This window comes from Epinephelus moara, chromosome 24 (assembly GCF_006386435.1).
Source record: "Epinephelus moara isolate mb chromosome 24, YSFRI_EMoa_1.0, whole genome shotgun sequence".
Taxonomy (NCBI): Eukaryota; Metazoa; Chordata; class Actinopteri; order Perciformes; family Serranidae; genus Epinephelus; species Epinephelus moara.
The window spans coordinates 10,217,256-10,237,958 of record NC_065529.1 but is presented as its reverse complement, the minus strand read 5'-3'; the positions used below and the strand labels follow the sequence as shown (position 1 = coordinate 10,237,958).

At 42.4% G+C, this 20,703-nt stretch overlaps 1 protein-coding gene across 8 annotated transcripts in view; it reads left to right on the top strand.

Annotated features, from left to right (window-relative positions):
- Positions 1–20,703, top strand: part of setd5 (SET domain containing 5) — a 49,198-nt gene that overhangs the window by 23,569 nt on the left and 4,926 nt on the right. For 2 of the 8 annotated variants that reach the window (XM_050036912.1, XM_050036913.1), the window contains 20 exons: positions 1,973–2,230; positions 4,939–5,041; positions 5,434–5,696; positions 7,398–7,456; positions 7,570–7,757; positions 8,435–8,473; positions 8,615–8,905; positions 9,162–9,310; positions 9,460–9,577; positions 9,702–9,811; positions 10,610–10,859; positions 11,115–11,198; positions 11,388–11,549; positions 11,652–12,029; positions 12,165–12,425; positions 13,067–13,184; positions 14,168–14,397; positions 16,072–16,128; positions 16,477–16,962; positions 17,363–17,455. In XM_050036912.1, the coding sequence (XP_049892869.1) occupies positions 2,160–2,230; positions 4,939–5,041; positions 5,434–5,696; positions 7,398–7,456; positions 7,570–7,757; positions 8,435–8,473; positions 8,615–8,905; positions 9,162–9,310; positions 9,460–9,577; positions 9,702–9,811; positions 10,610–10,859; positions 11,115–11,198; positions 11,388–11,549; positions 11,652–12,029; positions 12,165–12,425; positions 13,067–13,184; positions 14,168–14,397; positions 16,072–16,128; positions 16,477–16,962; positions 17,363–17,455 (3,510 nt within the window). In that variant the 5' untranslated portion in view covers positions 1,973–2,159. Of the gene's footprint in view, positions 1–1,972; positions 2,231–3,780; positions 3,854–4,938; positions 5,042–5,433; positions 5,697–7,397; positions 7,457–7,569; positions 7,758–8,434; positions 8,474–8,614; positions 8,906–9,161; positions 9,311–9,459; positions 9,578–9,701; positions 9,812–10,609; positions 10,860–11,114; positions 11,199–11,387; positions 11,550–11,651; positions 12,030–12,164; positions 12,426–13,066; positions 13,185–14,167; positions 14,398–16,071; positions 16,129–16,476; positions 16,963–17,362; positions 17,456–20,703 lie in introns of all 8 variants that reach the window. The other 6 variants (XM_050036918.1, XM_050036916.1, XM_050036914.1 and 3 more) reach the window with 6 other exon arrangements.

Below are 20,703 nucleotides of genomic sequence, written 5' to 3'. Positions count from 1 at the left end.
TATAATGCAATAGCACCACCCAGCGGTGAAACCCGTGTACACGAAAAAAATGGCCCACTCTAAATGTTTAGAGATTTTTGTACATGAACTCACCCCTACATTATACAGTATTTTTGCACTAAAAACATACTAGACAGAAACTGTAACCAAATAACGGCCTGGTGCAGGTCAGTGCAAAAAAAAAAAAAAAGCCTTGAGCAAATAGCCCCTGGTTCTTTTAAATGCCTGGGGTCAAAACCGATTTTGTAAAATAAACGCCCGGGCTACTATTTGGAAAAATACGGTATATTAAAGGTTGTTTCATAAGTTTGTGTAATTGAATTTATGTTCATTCTCAGATAGTGTTCCCTTGCTACCAAAGAGTGAATAAATACAGCAAAAACAAAACAAACAACAAAAAAGAAACGTCAGTATCAGCCCAGAATTTCATGATCAGTGCATCCCCACAGCCAGCAACCTTTTTTCAGGGCAGACATTTTGACGTCTCACAGTAGGAAAAGCACAGGAGTAACTGATATCATGACTAACAACTGCATTCCACGTAGTGTCATTTCCAGGTGTCTGGTATTGTGCAGGCTGGCCCATTTGAATGGTGTACTGATACACTGTGCTTTTCTTGTTCTGACAAGTTAAGAACTCTGCCATAAAAATGATCTATGTTGTGATGTGGTGAAAGTCCTCCCCATACTGCAGATCGGAAGCAGTTTATAAAACTTAAAATGAAATACAGTTTAATTACTTCATTCATGTCATTAATATTTACATATCAATATTTTTCCATTTAAATGCAGTATGTCAGTCCGTTTTGTGTCTGTACACTGTGTGTGCATGAAAACATATTTACAAAAAAGGTCAATCTGCCTGAGTTTCCCACAAAACAAAGGAAAAGCCCCTTTTACACTGCCAGATTTTCGGCGAATGTTGGGCCATTTTGCCGGCAAGCTGCGAGCATTTAGACACACAGAGCCGGATTGGCACGTTGATCCGAGGTGCCCAATTTTCCGCCTCATAGGGTAGTCATATTGGCGGAACCTTTTTGGTTTAAAAAGAACAAGGCGGTCTTCCGCCAGGGGACGCACTGTTGATGACTTGTGGGAGAAGCTGTTGATGACGCCGCATGTGCGACCCACTGGCGGTGCATAAACAGGAAACAGCTGATAGCAGGAATTAGCGAGCAGCTAGTAGCAAGAGGGAAACACAAACCTGACAGACACTGTAAAGATGAGCAACTGGTGACACAAGGAATTGCGCGCCCTCCATGCCCTCGCAAACGAAGAGGCCATTAACCGTCAGATGACGGGGATGGCGAAGAACGGGCCGACGTACGAGAGAATTGCCGAAGGACTGACCACCCGCGGCTTCCCTTGGAATACGTCACATGCTGAGCTACACGTTTTGTTATTTGCTCACGCCCCCCATTGCCCCGAAAAAGGCGCATTCTGTATAAACAAAAGTAGGCAGGCGGCATTTTGCTGCACTAGCCGATTTTGCTTTTATACTGCCAATGCTGAAAAAAGACTGATTGGGCTTTCCTGCAAATTTGTCCAATTCCTGTTTAAAAAGGGCTATAGATACAAACATGTTGAAAGCTCTCTTAACCCTGAAAACTGATTCTGAGTCTCATATGAAACCAATAGTTTAATTGGGTTGCTCATGCTATTTCAAGGTGTTATGGTTGTTTTGTTTTGCTGTTTGTTTGTTTTTTCTAAGTTAAAGGTTGAATAATATTTCTTCAAAGTGTAAGCAATCATCCACATAGAGATGACATCTATCACACAGAATATCAGCTGTCAAAGGCATCAGTCCAAAATGTATCAATCACACAGTTAAAGACACAGTGACCAGTGAAGTGCAGGTTTTTTCCATCATATCACATGTCACGCTGAATCATGTAGCAGGCAGTTTGTCAGTCTCCAGGCTGCGTGTGAGTGGATAACTGACGGTCTAACTGCCTGTTGCTCTCTCTCTTCAGGTCCCCCATGACCGTGAGCCGTGGGCTACGGCTCAACGGCGCCCCACCTCTGGAGTGGTCTGTTGCTGTAGTTGGGACCCTGTGATTCCTCCCCTCACCTCTCCTCCTCCCCCCATCCTGTCCCTCCCCTCCCCCTCCCCCTCCTCCCCCTCTTCCCCCCCTCCCACGCGTCGCTGTGCTGGACGTCATGAGCATAGTAATCGCGCTGGGAGTCACCACACCTGAAACGTCTTACTCAGATATGGCTGCTGGATCAGAGTAAGTACTCACTACCAGCTGGGTGGGACTCAAAGACCTGTGCCCTCATCTTCCAGGAAAATTCAGTTTATCTACAACCTGGCTTGTATTTTTTGTAGTTTTGGCCATCAGTTCTTGTTCCAACTGTTACCTCCCAACTTACTTGGTGATATCTGTTGGATGTGGCAACATTTTTTATATAGAACAAGTGTCGCAAGTTGTAAACAAACTTTTTTAGAAATGGGAATATCCCATTTCCCATGATGTTGTTCAGCACCTGACCTTTGACCTACTGTGTATATGTATTTGGGCACACTCACAATTGTTTAAGTGCAGTGGAGCTTTATAATAAACACGTCAGGTGTATTCATTCTCGTTTTCATGTGTTGCAGAAAATACGTCTAAACAAGCAGTTTGTGATTGTCTGACCGCTGTGACTCTGTTCCTTTGATATTGCCACATTCTCAGATCTAAGCGGTCAGTTTTGTGCATAAAAATATTATCATAATCAACAGATTATAGTTATCAATTTCCAAAACTATGGGAATAAGTGGTAGGAATTCTTCTTTCCTGTTTCATTACATATTTGGTGTCAATAACTCCAGAGGTTTTTAAGGAAGCTCCAGGGATTCTTAGCCAATAATAAACAGTTATTCCCTTTACAAAAGAAGTATTGTTGTGATAGCAGATTTTAACCAATCATTACATCATTAATACAGTAGTGCAACTTTTTCGCCCAAAGCAGCACAATATGTTCAGGGTTAAATGTCTTTTTTTTCCCAGTTGCCCAGTCAGGAAAGTTGGTCAGAAATCTTCTTGCTGGAAATCAGTTTTTAATTGCTTCTATACAAATTATTCTGTTTATTAGTGGTTTTCAAATAACAACCAAGAAATGCCTTTTGAAAGAGGACCCTATTTTATCCTGCTTGCTCTCAGAATTGCAACCAACTGCGCAATACATATTTGGAGTTTCACCTACATCCTCTAATGCTACCTAACTAAACTCCTGTTTCCAGGATAATTGAAATGCTTGCTTGTGCTTCAGCTCATAAACTTTGTCTTTACCCGGCACCATTTTCTTGCAACTACCTGATCGGTAATGTGCATATGCAAGTCTTAACAGAGAAGGAAGCAAGATGGTTCACTTCTTTGCAACTTCCAACATAATCCCTGGGGAAAAAATGATGGGTTTAATTCTTTTTTTTTACCATTCCTCCAACCGGGCAAGTGAGTTGCTAGATTTACTAGCCCACTGTGGCATTTTCAGGCCCCCCAGAAAGCAGCTCAGTGGAGCTAGAGGGAGAAACACTACTGTCCATATTCACTGGCAGCGAATCGGGGAAGTTAACCCAGAAGCTAGAAACTTTTTTTGGCAAAAATGCAAAGCAAAGCAACCTGCAATTTAAGTCCCCTGGGCAATCATTATTGTTGAGTCCTGAAGTCCATACAGTGTTGCTGGACTCTCCCCTTTGTACATATTTCACTATAACTGTGGCACCTTGGGTTGTGATAAATATACTTTGTTTCAGTATCCTGTCAGCAGTTTTCTGTCTTCTCCACAAAATCTGCAGGAGAGACCTGAAGCGATGGGAAGTGCAGTCCACCAAAGGCTTAAGTTTGCCAGACAGAAATAAAGAAAACACAGTATGTGATGCTTTAGTCAGGCGGGTTAACACAAGCTCAAAACCATCTAAACAGAAGCAATGTAACACTAACCCTATGTAGGGCTGGACGATGAACACAAATACCACTACTGGCATTTTGTCTACCTCATCAAAGTCACTTCAAATTCAGAAATTTTTGTTTTTAGTTTTCAAGGCTGTTGTAACTTAATTTGAAGCTATCACTACCTGTGACGTGGTTCTGAATACTTGCACTGAGTGCAGTAACTGGCCTGCACAGCTTTTTCTTATGTCAAATGAGTGAAACAATAAATGGTAGTTCCTAAAGCTAACAAAGGTTTCAGTTATCTTGTAATAATTTGCAAATTTTCCACATTATAGATGGGTTCCCACTGTCAGGGGCCTCATTTTTCTTTTATTATTGCCATCACTTTGGATTTTGCATCGTCCAGCCCTGTCTCTGTGTAAGGGAGGCAGACTTGTATCATATCTCTACATCAGCCCTGGCTGTGTTGAGTAGTGTCTAAGGAAATTTCCATAGACAGACTAAGTAAGAGCAGTCGCCACTTCTCTGTAGGTAAGCCTGCTTACGTGACCGAGGTTATGTGGAATGCAGCTGCCCCCCACCCCCCTCCCCCACCCACTCTTGGCTCCCTTTAGTTTTCTCCAAACGTCAGGGGGATTAGTTCGAGCACACAAGAAAGTACCCTGTCTGTCCTTAGCTCTACAAAATCCAGGGATGTAATGTAATTGTAGTTTGTCATTTTGATTCTTTTGACATTTAAGTGCTCCAGAATAAGAAGAACATGGGGAGAGGGGCAAGGTTATGCACTGTCTGGCCAAACCTCAGCTAAAGGGCAAAAGGAGTTGCATAACATAATGGCGTCCCACATTCCATTTCCTAAAACTACTGTTCTTCTTGGCTGGAGAGCAACTTCAGGCCTGTGGTGCCATCTAGTGACGGATTGATGTCTTTTATTGCAACAGTTTTTTACATAACAGCCTTGGAAAAACTAAGTGGAACATTTGCTCAGTTTTATACACACAGTTTCTGTTTTATTTTTATTACTGCCATCCCCTAGAATAATCATGTTTGTTATTTTTCAGCCCTGAGTCAGTTGAAGCAAGCCCTGCCGTGAATGAAAAAAACTACAACAACCACAGCTGTGGGAGCGCACAGAGTCATGGGTATCGGGGACTACCATATGCTGTGAGTTCATACAGCTTTTTTCTAATCATCAATTCTAATCATAGCATGTCTTATTATATGAAATTACTATTACTCTCTGTTACTCAAAGATAAGTTGGCTGTAAGCTAAAATAATAACTTTGTTTGAACTATACAATCTTTTCTTGTTTTCTGTTCTTAACTTTTCAAATTCCATGTTCTATTAAAATAGAACAATGAGAGTAAAACTAAGGATTGTCAGTGCTTTTAGGTTGATTTAAGACATGAATGTCTATCCTACTATTAGTCCTCTGTAACCACAAACTACTTCCGTTATTAACAGCTGTACTGTTTCACATACCTGTTTTTTTGCCCTCATTTTCATTCGTCTCCATTTTCCGTTTCCCTTTTGCCTGAACACCCGTTGTTTGAAGATGCAACAGTCTTCCGTTGTGTGTTGTCAGGATCACAACTATGGCGCGCCCCCTCCCCCTACCCCACCCGCCTCCCCGCTTTCCCAAACCATCATTCCCCGCATGGATCTCAATGGCATGGTACGTGGCGCCCGCTATCACGAAACTACTGAGGACAACTCAGCCGACAGCGACAGCTCCTCAGAGGAGGACGGGGCTGTGGCCAGCTGGTGTCACTGCAGCCTGACGCCGGATGGCCTGCTCATCAAATGCGACAATTGCAGGTGAGAAATGGAAAAGCGCCCAGTCTAGTCTGGGGCCGTTAGTGGCCGTTTTGGTAAGGAACCGGAACCAGGGCGAGTGAGACAGGATCCGGAATTCGATGGATGCGCCTTTCCGTCAAAATAAAAGCACCAAGCTAATAAAAATGCGGTGAAACTTTTAATTTAAAGACTATAATTTACAAGAAAACCCCCAAGCCATTAAGTTAATCGATTTTCTTACACCCCTCATCACCCCAAATCGATGGTGCGCCAGAATTTAAAGTTTTACTTTGGGGAACACTTTTACTTTGGTGAATTTGGTGAATTCCGCATCCGCTCTCTAGACCGGAACCAGAATCCAGACAAAATTCAGAGTGAATAAAAACCAGGCTCTTAATGAAGAGCCTGGTGATGTGAGGCTAGCCCAGTCTGAAACCTGGAGCATGGGTTCCAGCTGTTGGATTAGGTACAAGTGTACAATGGCCAGCAGTAAAATTTTGAAGGCCTAGTTATTATATACATAAGGTTAGAGGGATAGTTTGGGTCTTTTGAAGAGGGGTTGTATGGGATACCTATCCATAGACTAGTATATTACATTCAGTAGATATCAATTGGCACGTCCCCAGTTTGATATTCAACATATGATATTTTCATCACTCTACCTTGCAGTCAGACAGTGATTTCCGACAGGAGCCTCGTGTTGCTCTCTTCAAAGTCAGACTCCATTGAGAAAAACAGTAATTTAACATAGCTGAGCACAGGAGCTGCTGGCTTACTACTGCCTTAATTAGTCATTTTGTTTTGTTATTGTGTGATTTTGGTGTTTCGAAGGGGGCAGTTTAGATTCACTGAAGTCACGCAATAACACAAACTAACTGATGGAGGCTGCGGTACACCAGCATCTCTTGTTTTCAGTGAGCCAGAATGAGAAATTTTGTAAAAGGAGTCTGGTGCCTTTGACAAAAGTTTGGACTTGGGAACTAAAGCCATTAACAGCTTCCCAATAGGAAGCGTACACTTTCACTGGTTTTAGGTGGGACTTTAACTGTTTCTAGTTGGGACTTTTTAGGTGACTAAAATGCATTTTATTGCTGACCCCATACACAGCAGTACATTACTTTGCTTCCATGTCAAACTCCAATCTGTCTCTCCGAACCGGGGGCATGCGGACTGACATCTACTGTAGGTAGTATACTGACTATGAGTAGCCTACCCCATACAACCCCACTTAAAAAAATCTGAACTATCCCTTTAGATTTCATATTTTGTATAACCTGTTTGTAAATGACAGGCATCGTTCTTGATTTAGACCCAGTAACTCACTGTCTTGAGATTGCAGTGGCATCAAAATGATAACATTTATTTTATTAGATACAAAACATGATTTTGTTTTTGTGGTGTTTCCCACAAAATTCTGGTCATGTGACTGCACTATGGTATGTCATGAAAACCCTCACAACTGTTATTTGTCAAAATGCTGCATGAAGTTTTTGTCACGACCCTGTTTATTTGTCTGCTATATAATCAAATTAAAATATTTTATACTTTGTCTCTTAACCTCAAACTTAATCAAACTACAATTTTTAGAAATCTGTTAAAATTGTTTTAGTCTCTTCAGCAGTTTTTTGAGTAAACATTGTCATGTGCTTTGTAATGATGATTGGACTTAATGGTTTGCAGATGGCATGTGCTTATGCGTTTCACTGCCTTTTTTTGTTGCAGGGGACTTGACAGGAGGAAAGGAGCAAAAGGCCAACATAGAAAAACAGAAAATGTCTCAGGTACATTATCTTGTGTCATTTTTGCAGAATTAATTTCCCTACAGTAGTTTGTAAAGCCCTGTCTGATGACTATACCTGTGTTTTGTCTATGTTTTTGTTGTGGGGGGTTGTAGCTGGAGAGAGCAGCGCCACCGAGAGTGGTGACGAAGAGGTGTCTCCTTCCACCATCTCTTACACCGCCACCCAGCATACACCCACCAGCATCAAACTCACTGTCAACCGGGTTAAAAGAAGCAAATCCAAAAAGAGAAAGAAGAGCACAGAGAAGGCTCGTGGAACACCGAAGGGCAAGAAAGTCAAGGTAATGAAAGCAGAAGACAGATAAAGAAGAAAATGATCAACACTAAGATCAAAGCCTAGTGTGGAGCTGTTATGTTTTTGTTACAGGTGACATAGAGTGCGTTTACATGTATAAGAGGTTTTCTGGTTGTGAGGCCTATCCCAGTTTTGATAATATTCTGGATATAATATTTTCATGCAACTCAGAGAAATCTGGTTATTTATATTGCTGTATGAAACTAGTATTCTGGTCACTGATTACTGCAGTACATTTGCACAGGTGCCTGTGATGTTTCCCCAAAACAAACTGGCAATGGGACATGAGAATGAGAATTTACTATCAGTTTCTTTAAGTCAGTTGGCTGAAGCTGCGTCTGCGCAGGTAGTTGCAAGTAGCATTCAGAAACCAGGATAAGGTGTATACATCCAACAGTATCCTGGTTTCCTTCGGGGGCACTCCAGCTAGCATATTCGGGTTTCCCCTGGACAGGATAAGGGCTTGTCTAGGTTTCTAAAATCGGGATCTGATTTTTACATGCTCAAACACAAAAACAGGATACTTCTAAAGCCTGTTTATAACCAGCCCGCTCATTTCCATTTAAATACTCATTGAGAATACCTCAATTTTGTTTTTGACTGTAACACTGTTGTTGCCTCACATGTCCATGTATTGAAATGTGTTGATCTTCCTTCTCTCAGGCTTTCAGAGAGGGTTCTAGGAAGTCCATGAGGATGAAGGTAATTTTGAAGTTAACCTCACCTCACCTTTATGTTTAGCTATGCTTCACTCAGTGCTTCTCAGCCTCATCACTCTATTTTTCTGGGGGAAAAAACAAAAAAAACCTTGTTACCACCTGCTCCATTTTGTCTTGTGTCTAGAACTCAACAACAGAGGCGAGCGTGTTGGATGAGAACACAGCAGAGGGATGGGAGAGCAGGATCCGCCAGTGGACGGACCAGTATGAGGAGGCTCTAGCCAACCAGTACAGCGCTGACATCCAGACACTCCTCCAGCTTCACCGTGCTGCCAGCACCACCGTCTCAAAGGCAGAGAGCGGCACTGCAACGCCTCCTTCCACCACACAGATCCACGCCTCAGTCGATGCCATGGACACCATCAACCGCACTGAGTTGGCCTGTAACAACACAGTGCTGGGCTCACAGATGCAGGTCAGCCAAACTCACAGCTGCACTTTGGGACCAAACAGTATATTGATTCAACTTGTATGTCACAATGCAGGTGTGTGCAACAAACAGTGGAATCGCAAAAGGTGCTATGCAGTTATCCAGTAATAATAAAGTCCATAATTAATAACACATTATATAAACAATGTTACTGACTACTAGGACATCAAAGAGAGCAAGTTAGCTTTTCCTTGACCAGTGTTTATTTACAAATAATTGGTTTGCGATTGCCTGTTTCTAGCTCCAGTTGGGGCGGGTAACGCGGGTGCAGAAACACAGGAAGATCCTCCGAGCAGCTAAGAACTTGGAGGCAGACACACTCATCATTGAATATCGGGGAAAGGTCATGCTCAAACAACAGTTTGAAGTCAACGGGCATTTCTTCAAAAAGTAAGAGATCATGGTGTTTGTGTTACTGGACCAATACTGCTATGTACTGTACACTCAATGTTTAGGTTCAAAGACATTGAGTGTTGTCTCACCTGTTATACCACCTTGCTGCTACTGCTTTTGATACCATTGTTGTCATATTTTTCCAGACCCTACCCGTTTGTGCTGTTCTACTCAAAGTTTAATGATGTAGAAATGTGTGTTGATGCGAGGACCTTTGGAAATGACGCCCGCTTCATCAGGAGGTCCTGTACACCCAATGCTGAGGTGAGCCACATAGCTTTCTGAGAATCTTAATGCCTACCTGTTTCTCTCTGTATAGCTTTGAGTTTTGTGAGGTACTTTCTTTAAATCTTTTGAAGATGACTTCTGCATCTGTTTTCTTCTCCAGGTCCGACATATGATTGCTGAGGGCATGATCCATCTGTGTATCTACGCTGTTAGTCAAATCACAAAGGACGCTGAGGTCACCATTGGGTTTGACTACGAGTTCAATAGCTGGTTAGTACTGCTCTTTAACCCATATACCTCCTTCCACCTGGCTTTGAACCAGCTTCTAGGAAGCATCCACCTGTTAAAAGCAACACAGATCAAATCCAACCAACTGTATGACATTCTCATCAAATCTCATTTATGCTCTATGTTAGATGCATATACGGACATGGATGGAGCCTTCTGCCTGTACTCTGCATGCAGTTTGTCTGTATTTGTGCATGTTGTCCAAAAGCTTACAGATACGGAGAATGCAGAGCAGAACCATCTGAAATTGTAGAGGCAGTGTAATATAATCAGGCAGGACATGACCATTGGACAAGAAACGTTAAAATGGCGGAACTGAAGAAATCAGAAATATAGTGATACATTTTTTCGTCCACAAATTGTATGTATGTATATAAGGGCCTCACAGACCACCAGTGTCCACAATGTTACCTCTGTTAATAGGTACATTATTACAACCTCCTCCACCATGGCCATTTTTCTTGTTGTGACACTTTTGACTCTGCCCTCTAGTGCCATCTAGTGGATGTATCTATACTAACATAAAGGACATGTATATGTCTAGACAGTGATGGCCACACCATTTAAAATTAATATATCTATTTTTGTACGTAAAGGGAATATACGTGGGCCATAAGTGGTAATGGTTCTTCCAGTCGTGTCTAAAAACACATCATAAATATTAATGCAACACATGTTGGTATAAGGTGCAAAGCTTGTTGCTGCTGCAGAGTATCTTGTGTTCCATCCTTTGGCAATTTCTCCAGTGTCATCATCTCCTCTCTCTCAACAAACCACCAGTAATTACAAAGTGGACTGCGCCTGCCATAAGGGCAACCAGAACTGCCCGGTGCAGAAGCACAACCTGAGCCCCAGGGAGAGCTTACTCAGTACCCCCTCCCTGCCACCCCCCTCTCCCCTGGTGGGTGCTGAGACTCGACGGAGAAAAGCCCGCAGGAGAGAGCTGGAGAGCTGCCACACTGGTGACAGCAACCAGACCCTGGACCAGCACCAGGAGGCCAAAGAACTACAGGGGACCAGTGACACAGAGGTGTGTGTCTGTCTGTCTGTCTGTCTGTCTGTCTGTCTGTCTGTCTGTGACCAGTTAAGACTACTTTTTAACAAAAATATCAGTCCAATGAGGCCTTAGATTTAATTTAATCAAAAATTAAATATCACTGCAAATGTGAAAGGTGTTCTAAAAACTGGTTTGCTGTTTTAAAAAACACCTATATCCGCCAAACATGGCTTGTATTTCCATGTGGGTAGGATGTTTTCCTCATGTGCTGCCTGTCTGTGCATTTAGGAGAGACTGCTGGATGAGCTGAAGGTGGAAGAGGGAGAGGAAGGAGAGGTGGATGAAAATGGTGTTGCCATCTCCAGTAAAAGAGTATGATATTTGAACTGTTCTCCATTACAGCTATTTTACTTATCTAGCATGTTTCTCCTAAGTAATTTTGTCGTCGTTGACTATGGATTCCAGCAAAACATCAGAAGTTCAGAAGACAAATTGTTTCAGGTAATTCTCTGACATTGCCTTTGTCACTCCCCCCTTGTGTCTGTGCCTTGTTACATGTAGAATTGTAACAGCTTGGAAAGGAGGCGCAGGAGAGTTGGAGGAGCAGAGGTGAAGGAGGAGGGTGTTGAAAGTGAGGATGGGGCAGGAAACCCCTCTGGAAACACTCCCATACCCCACAACACTGGAGTGGGGGTCAGCACACGACGCACCACATATGTCATGGTCAGTAACAAAAAATCAGGTCACTTCGTCCCTATCTGTTAATCTTGCCTTTTTTTGGTGTTGCTTATATTTGATTTATTCTTTTCATACGTTCTCTTTCAGGAAGCACCGTCTATTGAAGAAAAGACCTCATTACCCAACCTGCCTGCTCCAATTGCTCCCCCGAAACCTGCGCGACCTACCAAGCCTCGGCCCAAAAGTCGGATATCTCGCTACCGGTCAAGTTCATCCCAGCGTGCCCGGCGGCAGCGCCAAGCCCTCGCCCAGCAAGCAGCAGCAGCTGCTGCGGCTGCAGCAATGGCAGCGACACCATCATCAGCTGATCAGGGCGCTTCTCTGGATGAAGAGGGATCTCAGGGCCCATATGGTGCTGAACATGGCCATGGAGAGAGTGGTCCAGGGGGTCATCTCCTAGAAGGAGAAGGCCAGGGTCTGAACTGCATAAATAGAGGCAACATGCGCTACCCCAAGACCAAGAAGGTTAGAGGACATTAGAATTTATAAATCTGTAGGACTTGGCTGTTCTATGGTTGAGTTGAGCATTCTTAATCATATTTATTTTGTATATTCGTAGCAAATGCTCAGTTGTTTAATAATGTATGTCTTTGCTCTCAGTACCTGGTGACAGAGTGGTTGAATGACAAGGTCCCAGGAGGGGAGAAGGTCCACCAAGAGGTGCCCGTTGAGCGCCCACTGCGGATAACCACTGACCCAACGGTGCTGGCCACCACCCTCAACATGCTGCCAGGCCTCTCCCACTCATCGCTCATCTGCACCACACCCAGACACTACGTCCGCTTCGGTTCCCCCTTCAACCCTGAGAGACGCCGACCCCGTCCACTACAAATGGACGGCACTTATGGCTGCTACAAGAAGGTGAGAGATCCCACAAGGTGTTCTAAATAGATGTAGTATGTGAATATAAAATATTTAATGAATGTTGCCATCCTTAGTGAATTCACATGGAGTGCTAGTGTGTTAAAGGGGAGCTACGACCAGTTCTTAAAATTTGACTTGAGGGAATTACTTAAAATTTGCCACAAACATTCACTTGGATGCAAGGGTGAACTGATTAGACTTGGTGGTCAAATGTCAAAGGTCACTGCGACCTCAAAAAACAAGTTTTTGGCAGTAACTCAAGAATTTAACTGAAAATTTTGACAAAAAATTTACACAAATACCTCATCGGATAAAATGATGAAGTGATGACGTTTTATATCCAAAAGATCAAAGGTAAACTTTACAGTGACATCATAACGTTCTCCAAAAACATTTTTTTGGTCATTATTTAATGTCATATCTCAGGAACATAAGAGGAGACATTTGGTACTTACGATCATCTTGTAATATGTTGAATTATATCATCCAAGCTTTTCTTCATTTATATAACTCAAGGTATTGAGTAAAGTTGCCTTTAATGTGTTTTAAACAAATGTTTCAGTTTTCTGTTGGTTTTTTTGTTTGTTTGTTTGTTTGTTTGTTTGTTTTAATGGGACATTACTGTTGTTTTGATACAGAGATGGATAAAGCAGGTGGAGGATGAGAGCTGTTCAGCCAGTGTGGAGGATGGCACAGAGTCCACCTCCTCCCAGCAAAGTACCAGTAGCAGATCCACCCCCAACCCCTTGTCCAGTGGTACGTACATCCCCACCTCCATCCAGATGACTCATTTACTGCTGTTTGTAATGTGTACAGCTGGAAAAAGAGTGAACTATAGATCCAAACAAAGCTGCTGGGTGGTAGTATTATTATTACAAGTACGACTAAATGAAGGGTGCTCCCCACATGAAAGTATTTTATATTTTACTGTTGTGATTTGCCTGTTTTTATACCTTCTTTAAACTAGAAGAGTATTCTTTCTAGGGCTGGGTGATATGGCTTTAAGAAAATATTATGATATTTTTAGGTTATATCATGATAAATGAAATACTGTACATCCTGATATTTTGAAATCTCCTCTAAAGTACCGCAGACTTCTAAAATAAACATTATTAACCCTATGGGCCCGAACAACGCATAGTGCGTCCAAATTCACTCCTGTTCTTCTCTATAGATTTTCTCCGCAACCATTTGTCATAGCGAGAAGCCACTCATATCACATGAAACAGCGGAACTGTAGCTTTCTGACAAGACCAAGCACTTCTCAGTAGTCCAATGTTTTCACGAGGTAAAATATGATAAAGTTACACTAAAATTATGTATAACAAAGCTTTCATACCGCTTTGCACACACATTACTCTTGGATGGATTACTCGTGAATGCAGGCTCGCACAGAAAAACATGCATTGTTTCATCTGCTCACACAGTGCAGAGAGTGATATCAGTGGGAGGAGTGTGTGTGAGGTATCATTTTTGTGAGTCTTTTTTGTGTGTGTATCTGTGAGAGGGAGAAAGGCACAGGAGAGAGCGACAGAAAGGAAAAGGTGAAGCAAGTCTCATGCCAGTGGCTTAGAAAATGACACGACAATTTATACTTTATGCTCGTGATATAGTAATTTTATATATCACACACGGAATAAACCATGATACATTGGGTGTATTGGATACATCACCCGCCCCTAATTATGTCCTGTTTTTGCAACTCACTTGTTATTTACACCTTTCATGTTTTCAAACAGAAATCAACGCACCATTTAAGAAGCGCCGCTCCAAGTATATGCCAGAGACAACACCAGTACCCTCGGACCACCTGCTTCGCCCGCTGTCACCCATTACACCGCCGCTCCCAGAGGACTCCCTACACCCACCGTTCCACACACCCTGTGGCTCCTTGCTGCCCAACGGCTTGGCTTACTCCCCCATGCCCTCGCTGCCGGCCAGCCGCTGCAACACACCGCTGCAGTTTGAAGTAAGGCTACAACCACATATACCCTTTTCCCACACTTGTGATGGCCCAGTTTGGTTTGGTTTGGCTCATCAGTTGAGCGTGGCAAGGATTTGCATCTTTATAACAACAGGGTTACCTGCTTGAAGGTGTGTCTTTAACTGCTGAAGGCTTATCTTGAATGATGACATTTAAAAACAGCGGGGTGATCAGCAGCTTAAGTCCCTAGTTATTTTGCTGCAAGTGTTCTTCCATCTCACAGCAGGGCAGGTAAAAATATTTTACCTGTTGGAAGTGAGCTGTTTGCAGAGGTGCAGTAAGAGCCTGTTGTCTGCAGCTCTTCATCTAACATCTCACTGTGGCTGTTTCTGTTTATACCGTTCCTCCATGCAGTGTTGCGAGACCTGTTTTTATTGGAGAAAATCATGGGGGGGTTTACAATAAAAGCCCCCCATGATTTTGTTATGTAAAAGCTTTTATTGTGAAGCAGTAAAATAAGGAAATGTTGGGTTTTCATCAGCAGTAACTAAACAAGACTCCAATACAGCTAACCAGCCAAAGTTAAACAGTAAAATAAAGCAGATCTCTAGAGTAAAAACAGGACAGAGGAGAGAAACTAAACTCCAAATCAAAGAGATTCAGTCAGAAGCTACAAAGTACTGAGAGCTAAACACAGAGAGATACTTTTAAAATCATCTTCTCTCTGGTCTCCTGCACAGTCAGACATGAGTTGAGTCTCGCAATGCACAGACTTGTTTCAAAGGGAGAAGGGGGATTGCCAGTGGTTGGCTGCAGTCGGCGAGCCGTCACCGCTACCTGCCTGCAGGCGGTTGGGCGCACTTTTGGCCCTATTCCAGAGATGGTCCATCTCTGACGTGAGGTGGTGTGGTGTGGCTTTGCATGTCTGAACTGGTAATCGAAAGACAAATGGGCACGGCATAGTTTGACTCGGCCAAAGGTGGTTATGGAAAAAGGGTAATAAACACCTGGATCCACTAATACAGTTTGTGACACGTGTACACAGGGTACATGCGTATAGATCAGTGATGCATAAATCAATCATATCCATCTGAGTTTGGAAACTGCCATCAGTCTGACATGAACACAATAGAGGTGAACATCCATCTCACACAGCTCACCTACTTTAGTGTAATTATTGTTACTGAAACCTGTTCTAAATGAAAATGTCTTCTCCTGCTCAGTCTAGTCTCGTCCCTCTGTAAGGTCAGTCATCCTAGCTGGTTTGAGTTTTTATCTGAACACAGATAACCTCTTCAGAAGGGCCTTTTCTTTGTAATGAATTTGGCAGAATAGTGACTACATGGCTTGTTGCTACTCACTAGGTAGATACTAATGTATAGTATTTCCATATTAAGTAAACATTTACCTAAGAGTCAGGTCAGTTAATTCTACCTCCCCTTGAGTATATTTAGTGTTTGTAATTATTCAACATTATATTCAGGGAACGTTGTTAATCATTGAACATAAATTACTGTGTGTATGCAAATTAACCTTTTGGCGCTTGACATAATTAAATCTTCACAAGATGTGATGACAACTGCTTGACTTCAAAACCAACATACCAGTGAAACTTCATTTGCTGTTTATCTACCAAGACAGACTGTCCAAATAATAGTGAATATTTGGGGCACAAAACGTGTAATTGAAGTTTCTTACAGCTTTTGCTTTTCTCTCCAGAACATATCATCACCTGAGGCGTCTCCTGTTCACCGGCCGGAGTCCATCTCTCCTGAGGTACGTTCCCATCTCTGTGCCATGGGCAGATTTATAGCTGTGCGTTGGCTGTGTCGCTCTGCAGTTACAACTCCAAAACACTAGTTAGCAGCTGGGTTCTGTGAAGGGCTAAAACACACATTAAATGGCTTAATAGCGACAAATTCAAAAACAAGTACACAAAACTGGACACATATGCCATATCAATAGTGTCAATTTTAAGCAAAAGTATAAATTCTGCTGTACTCCCTATCTCTGATGCAAACAGTTAAATGCTACCAACTGCTGACTTGTTACTCAAATTTTGTAACTAATTTCATCCTCTCTTTCGTTGTCTTCCATGTGTCTCTGTTCTGTCTCCACCTTCAGCCATGTCTTCAGACAGACTTTGACATCCCTCGGCCTCAGTTCCCAGACCTGTCGCTCCCCTCTAGCTTGGAGAGTCCCGTGGCTGTGACCTCAGATGACTTTTCCCTTCCTGGAGGGCCTTCAGGCCACGATTCCCAGGGCACATCATCTGTAGGGACCAGTTCCCTAAACCCAGTGTCCTGTCCTTCCTCAGACCTAACCTCGCAGAACAGGGAGCAGGCCTTCAGGACAGAGTTCAACCTTATATACACCTGCTCGCCCCTCAACGCAAACTTGGGGAATCCCGTGGCCACCGAGCGCCACCTCTCCCAGTCAGAGGGTGGCTTTTCCCCAGCAGAGTCCTTCCACAGTTCCATAAGCGGCCAGGGACTGCTGGGAGATGTGGGCCCCGGCTCCATGTCACCCTATGGCGAGCCTCATTATGGGGGAGGCTACCCGGATAGTGGCACACCTCCTCACACCAGCAACCCACCACAAAAGAAGAAGGCAAGTTCTGCACATCTTAATGATAACAACATGAAAAATGTTTTTATAATCAGATAGTTTTTCAGCGTTTCATCTGTTCTCCTCAAGAACGAATGACTTTGAGTGTGATATGAAGAGCCAAACCTCATGATGTGCTTTCCCCCTTGCTCTGTGTTTGCTTGTTGACTTTGTCTTAAATATATCAATTAGTCCTTTGTGTCAGGTGGTCAAATCCAAAAGCAATAGGCATTTAAAAACATTTTTAACTATTTTCTGTTTCTATCTGAAATGATTTCGACTCTGTAGCTTTGACCCTTCCTCCCCCTTCCCTCCCGCCTCCTCTCCCTCAGTCCCCTTCCTCCCCTTCGTTGCTCCTTGACACTTTTTGCCAAGTCTCTCTTCCACTTTTCTTCCAAGGCAGAGGGCCAACCAGCATACCATTAGTCTGCTGACAGGGAAGCCAGATTACCAGGCTATAGCTGTAAGAAGTGAATACAAGCCAGTACAAAATATGGTGAATATTCTCCCTACAACTACATCTTTAGAAGTGTGCATGTAAATATTGTTTCTCTGCATCTGCATACAACACCCACCCCATGCTCCGACAGCTCCGCCCCCTTCCCCTCCTCCAAACCCACATTGAATTATGACTATAGATTTGAGCAGCAGTTTTGAGTTATTCTGCCATTTCAGTCAAATCCATTGAAGTGTGTAAAGGTTCATCCATTTGCCTTCAAAAAAAGAGGTCGATGGTTCATGAATACTCACCATGGTGTCGCGATGAAGCCCATGTCTCTCCGCTCTATCTCATCCATGGCTCTTTCCAAACTGATCAATGGTCCCTCCACCTCAACTATTAGCAAGGCCAAATTTCTCAGTGCAGTTTACAGCAAAAGAAGGCAGTATCACAAGGCACCATGGGAAAGTTATGGGGTATGGGGTAAATTAAGGATTTGACAAATGGATGTTTCTTGGAATTCTAATTGGTTTTCTCAGTAACATGATTCATCAGTTTTCACCCGGCAAATGTAATGTTAAACTGAGCTAACATGTTCATGCAGCAGGTCACATCACTTCCTGTAAATGTGAGGGCAGAAATTAGGGATGCACTGATTGTCATGCTCTGAGCTGATACAATACTTATGTTTTAAATAACAATTTGGCTGATAGTGGATACTGATGTCTTTAGGTTGTTGTTTATTATGTTTTTGTTGTAATTTATTTCTCCCTTCTGTGGCAGAGAAACAAAGAAATCTCTATTATTTAAAAAAAAATCTTTAAATGAGCAGAAATTCAGTTATACAAATTTACAGAATTTATGGAACTTCAACTTTTTTTTCACATGAAAAACGTCTTTAAAAATCACCGCTTCAAAAGCTTGTTTACTATAGAGAGCTGTATTTATTCAAGTTTCCCACCAAAAACAACACTTTACAAGATGTCATTTCCACACATTATGACAACATTATGATTTACCTTTGCCCAATAGTCATTTTTACTGAATAGAGTTTGAACACATCATAATGTTAGTTAGTGCCTCTGTCACGGGCCCCAGGAAGTGCGCCAGGCTTTGAAGCCAAAAGGGCTTTTCCCTAGTGACTTACATGGTGAAAAGACTTCTATAAATCAGCAGATAACATTTTTTGAGAGTCACAACACCTGCAGAATGACTCGTTTCACTATCAGGATTTGTTCCATTCCATTTATTGGTCCGATAACATTTCGGAAGAAGAAGAGCCACAAGAGTAAATTATTTTATCCCAGTTCAACTTAGGAGAGCGCTAAACTGGAAGTTAGCCGTTCAGCCTGCGGAATAAGACACTCAGCCACACTCTGTTGCACTCGGCTGCCTTAAGTCTCCAGTGTGCGTGGTTTCTGGGCCACATAGTGCGAAAGTAGTGCTAACATTCCCTGGATCATTCGGGTAATTTTTTATGCGGCAGTTGAACCACTTTGGCTTCAGATGCACTGAGCAATTCTCATAAAAATGAACAGGGCCCTGTATTTGTTGCTCTATCCAGGTCTCCTAATACATCCATGCACCAGTTAGTTCCGTCAGCTAATGGCTAATGATAACTAGCTTTTCTCCCGCCGATGTCAGCACGGACTCGTTGTTCACAATATGGCATTAGCAGGGAAACAATAGATTGCGCCTCCTGACGTGTCAGTAGTGAGTTTCCTGTGTCCGTTTGTCCCAATGGTGTCCTGGGGAAGATCACTGGTTGTCCCAAACATGTTTTCTACTGTCCCTGGGATGATAATGCAACATTAGTTTGGAGCCCTGCTTTGTAGTCTGCGCAAAATTGATGTGACGTGACAAAAGGCCGATGGCAGTTAAAAAGGGTAATATCAGCCAATACAGATGTTCGACCAATAGACCAGTGCATCCCCAGCAGAAATCAGTGGTTATAGCAATGTTGGCCCAAAACTCATCACATGAACAGATGAAATATGTGAACATTAAATACCTGCTCTTCAATAGATTCCCAATAGATATAGGTACAAATATGAATCCTCCTTACATATCCAGTGTAAAGATTCCCATTTGCAGAGGAGCTAAAAAATTAATTAGTGGTTCAGATTAATGTTTTCCAGCCAGGATAACAGATATTCATTTTCAAATTTTACTTTCGTGTATGGAATGGCATGCTGTGTGACATTCAGTCAAAAGTCAGATAAAGTCAGATTTGTAGTTCTTATTTACTCTTTAAAGCTTTGAATTGAGTTCAAAATTAAGCCTGAAGTAACTCATGACTCAAGTTCAGCCAGCATTGCATCAGCAGATCCATATAAGCAACTGATAAAGAAAAGTTAATACATTAAAGGTAAGTAATTGATTTACAAATGGACATTTTGTGGGTTAAGTATTTTAAGGCAGATAAAGCATGTTTGCGAAGTTATATGTTTTTGGACGTTTTTAGATGTATTCAATATGTTCTTTTATTGCAATATATAATCAAAGCAAAGCCATGTTTGCACAGTTAAAATCTCATGTTATTCCATTTTAAATGTTAATATTCTAAAGTTTAACTAATGAACACTCCGGTTTCTTCAGACTTCAGTCATTATCAGGATACTCTTTTAAACTGGCAGCACTATATTTTTATATCATTATATTATTAATCTATGAAAAAAACTATTGTGATCATATTTTTTGCCGTATCATCCAGCCCTAGTGGCATGTCTCGCTGGAGTAATGTGTCCACCAAAGACATCAGTGATTTTTGGTGCTTAGTGGTAACTTGAGGTCCTCGTGAGGACTCCTGCAGTCTCCCCTGTATGTAATATTACTGCAAAGATTCAGGCAAGAGCCATCCATGTCAGTATCTGACTGTGTGGTCCTCATCCCCCTCCCCTGCCTCTCTCATATACCCCCCTCTACTCCCACAAGCTTCTTCTGTGTCATGACAACATTAAGCTGGGATGAGTGCTCTCATTCTCATCATTAATAGTGGAGGTGTGTGTATATGTCGTGTGTGTGTGTGCTCGAATTCTCTGTATACGTTGATATGAGTGTTTGTGTAGATGTTGTTTCAGCGTGGTTGCATCATGGCGTGGTGCATTTCCAGTTGCCTGCTCTTTCGTCAAAGCTGTATGTTACTAACAGTGCATCGAGGACACACAAAGTGATCCACAGTACAAGCCTTTCTCATGACTCCAAGTATGTTAATGGAATGGAACAAAACTCGAGATGCATACGGTGTCATTTTCATGCCCGAGGTAATTTCCATGGTGATGAAGATGTGTTTTTTTTTTTTTTCT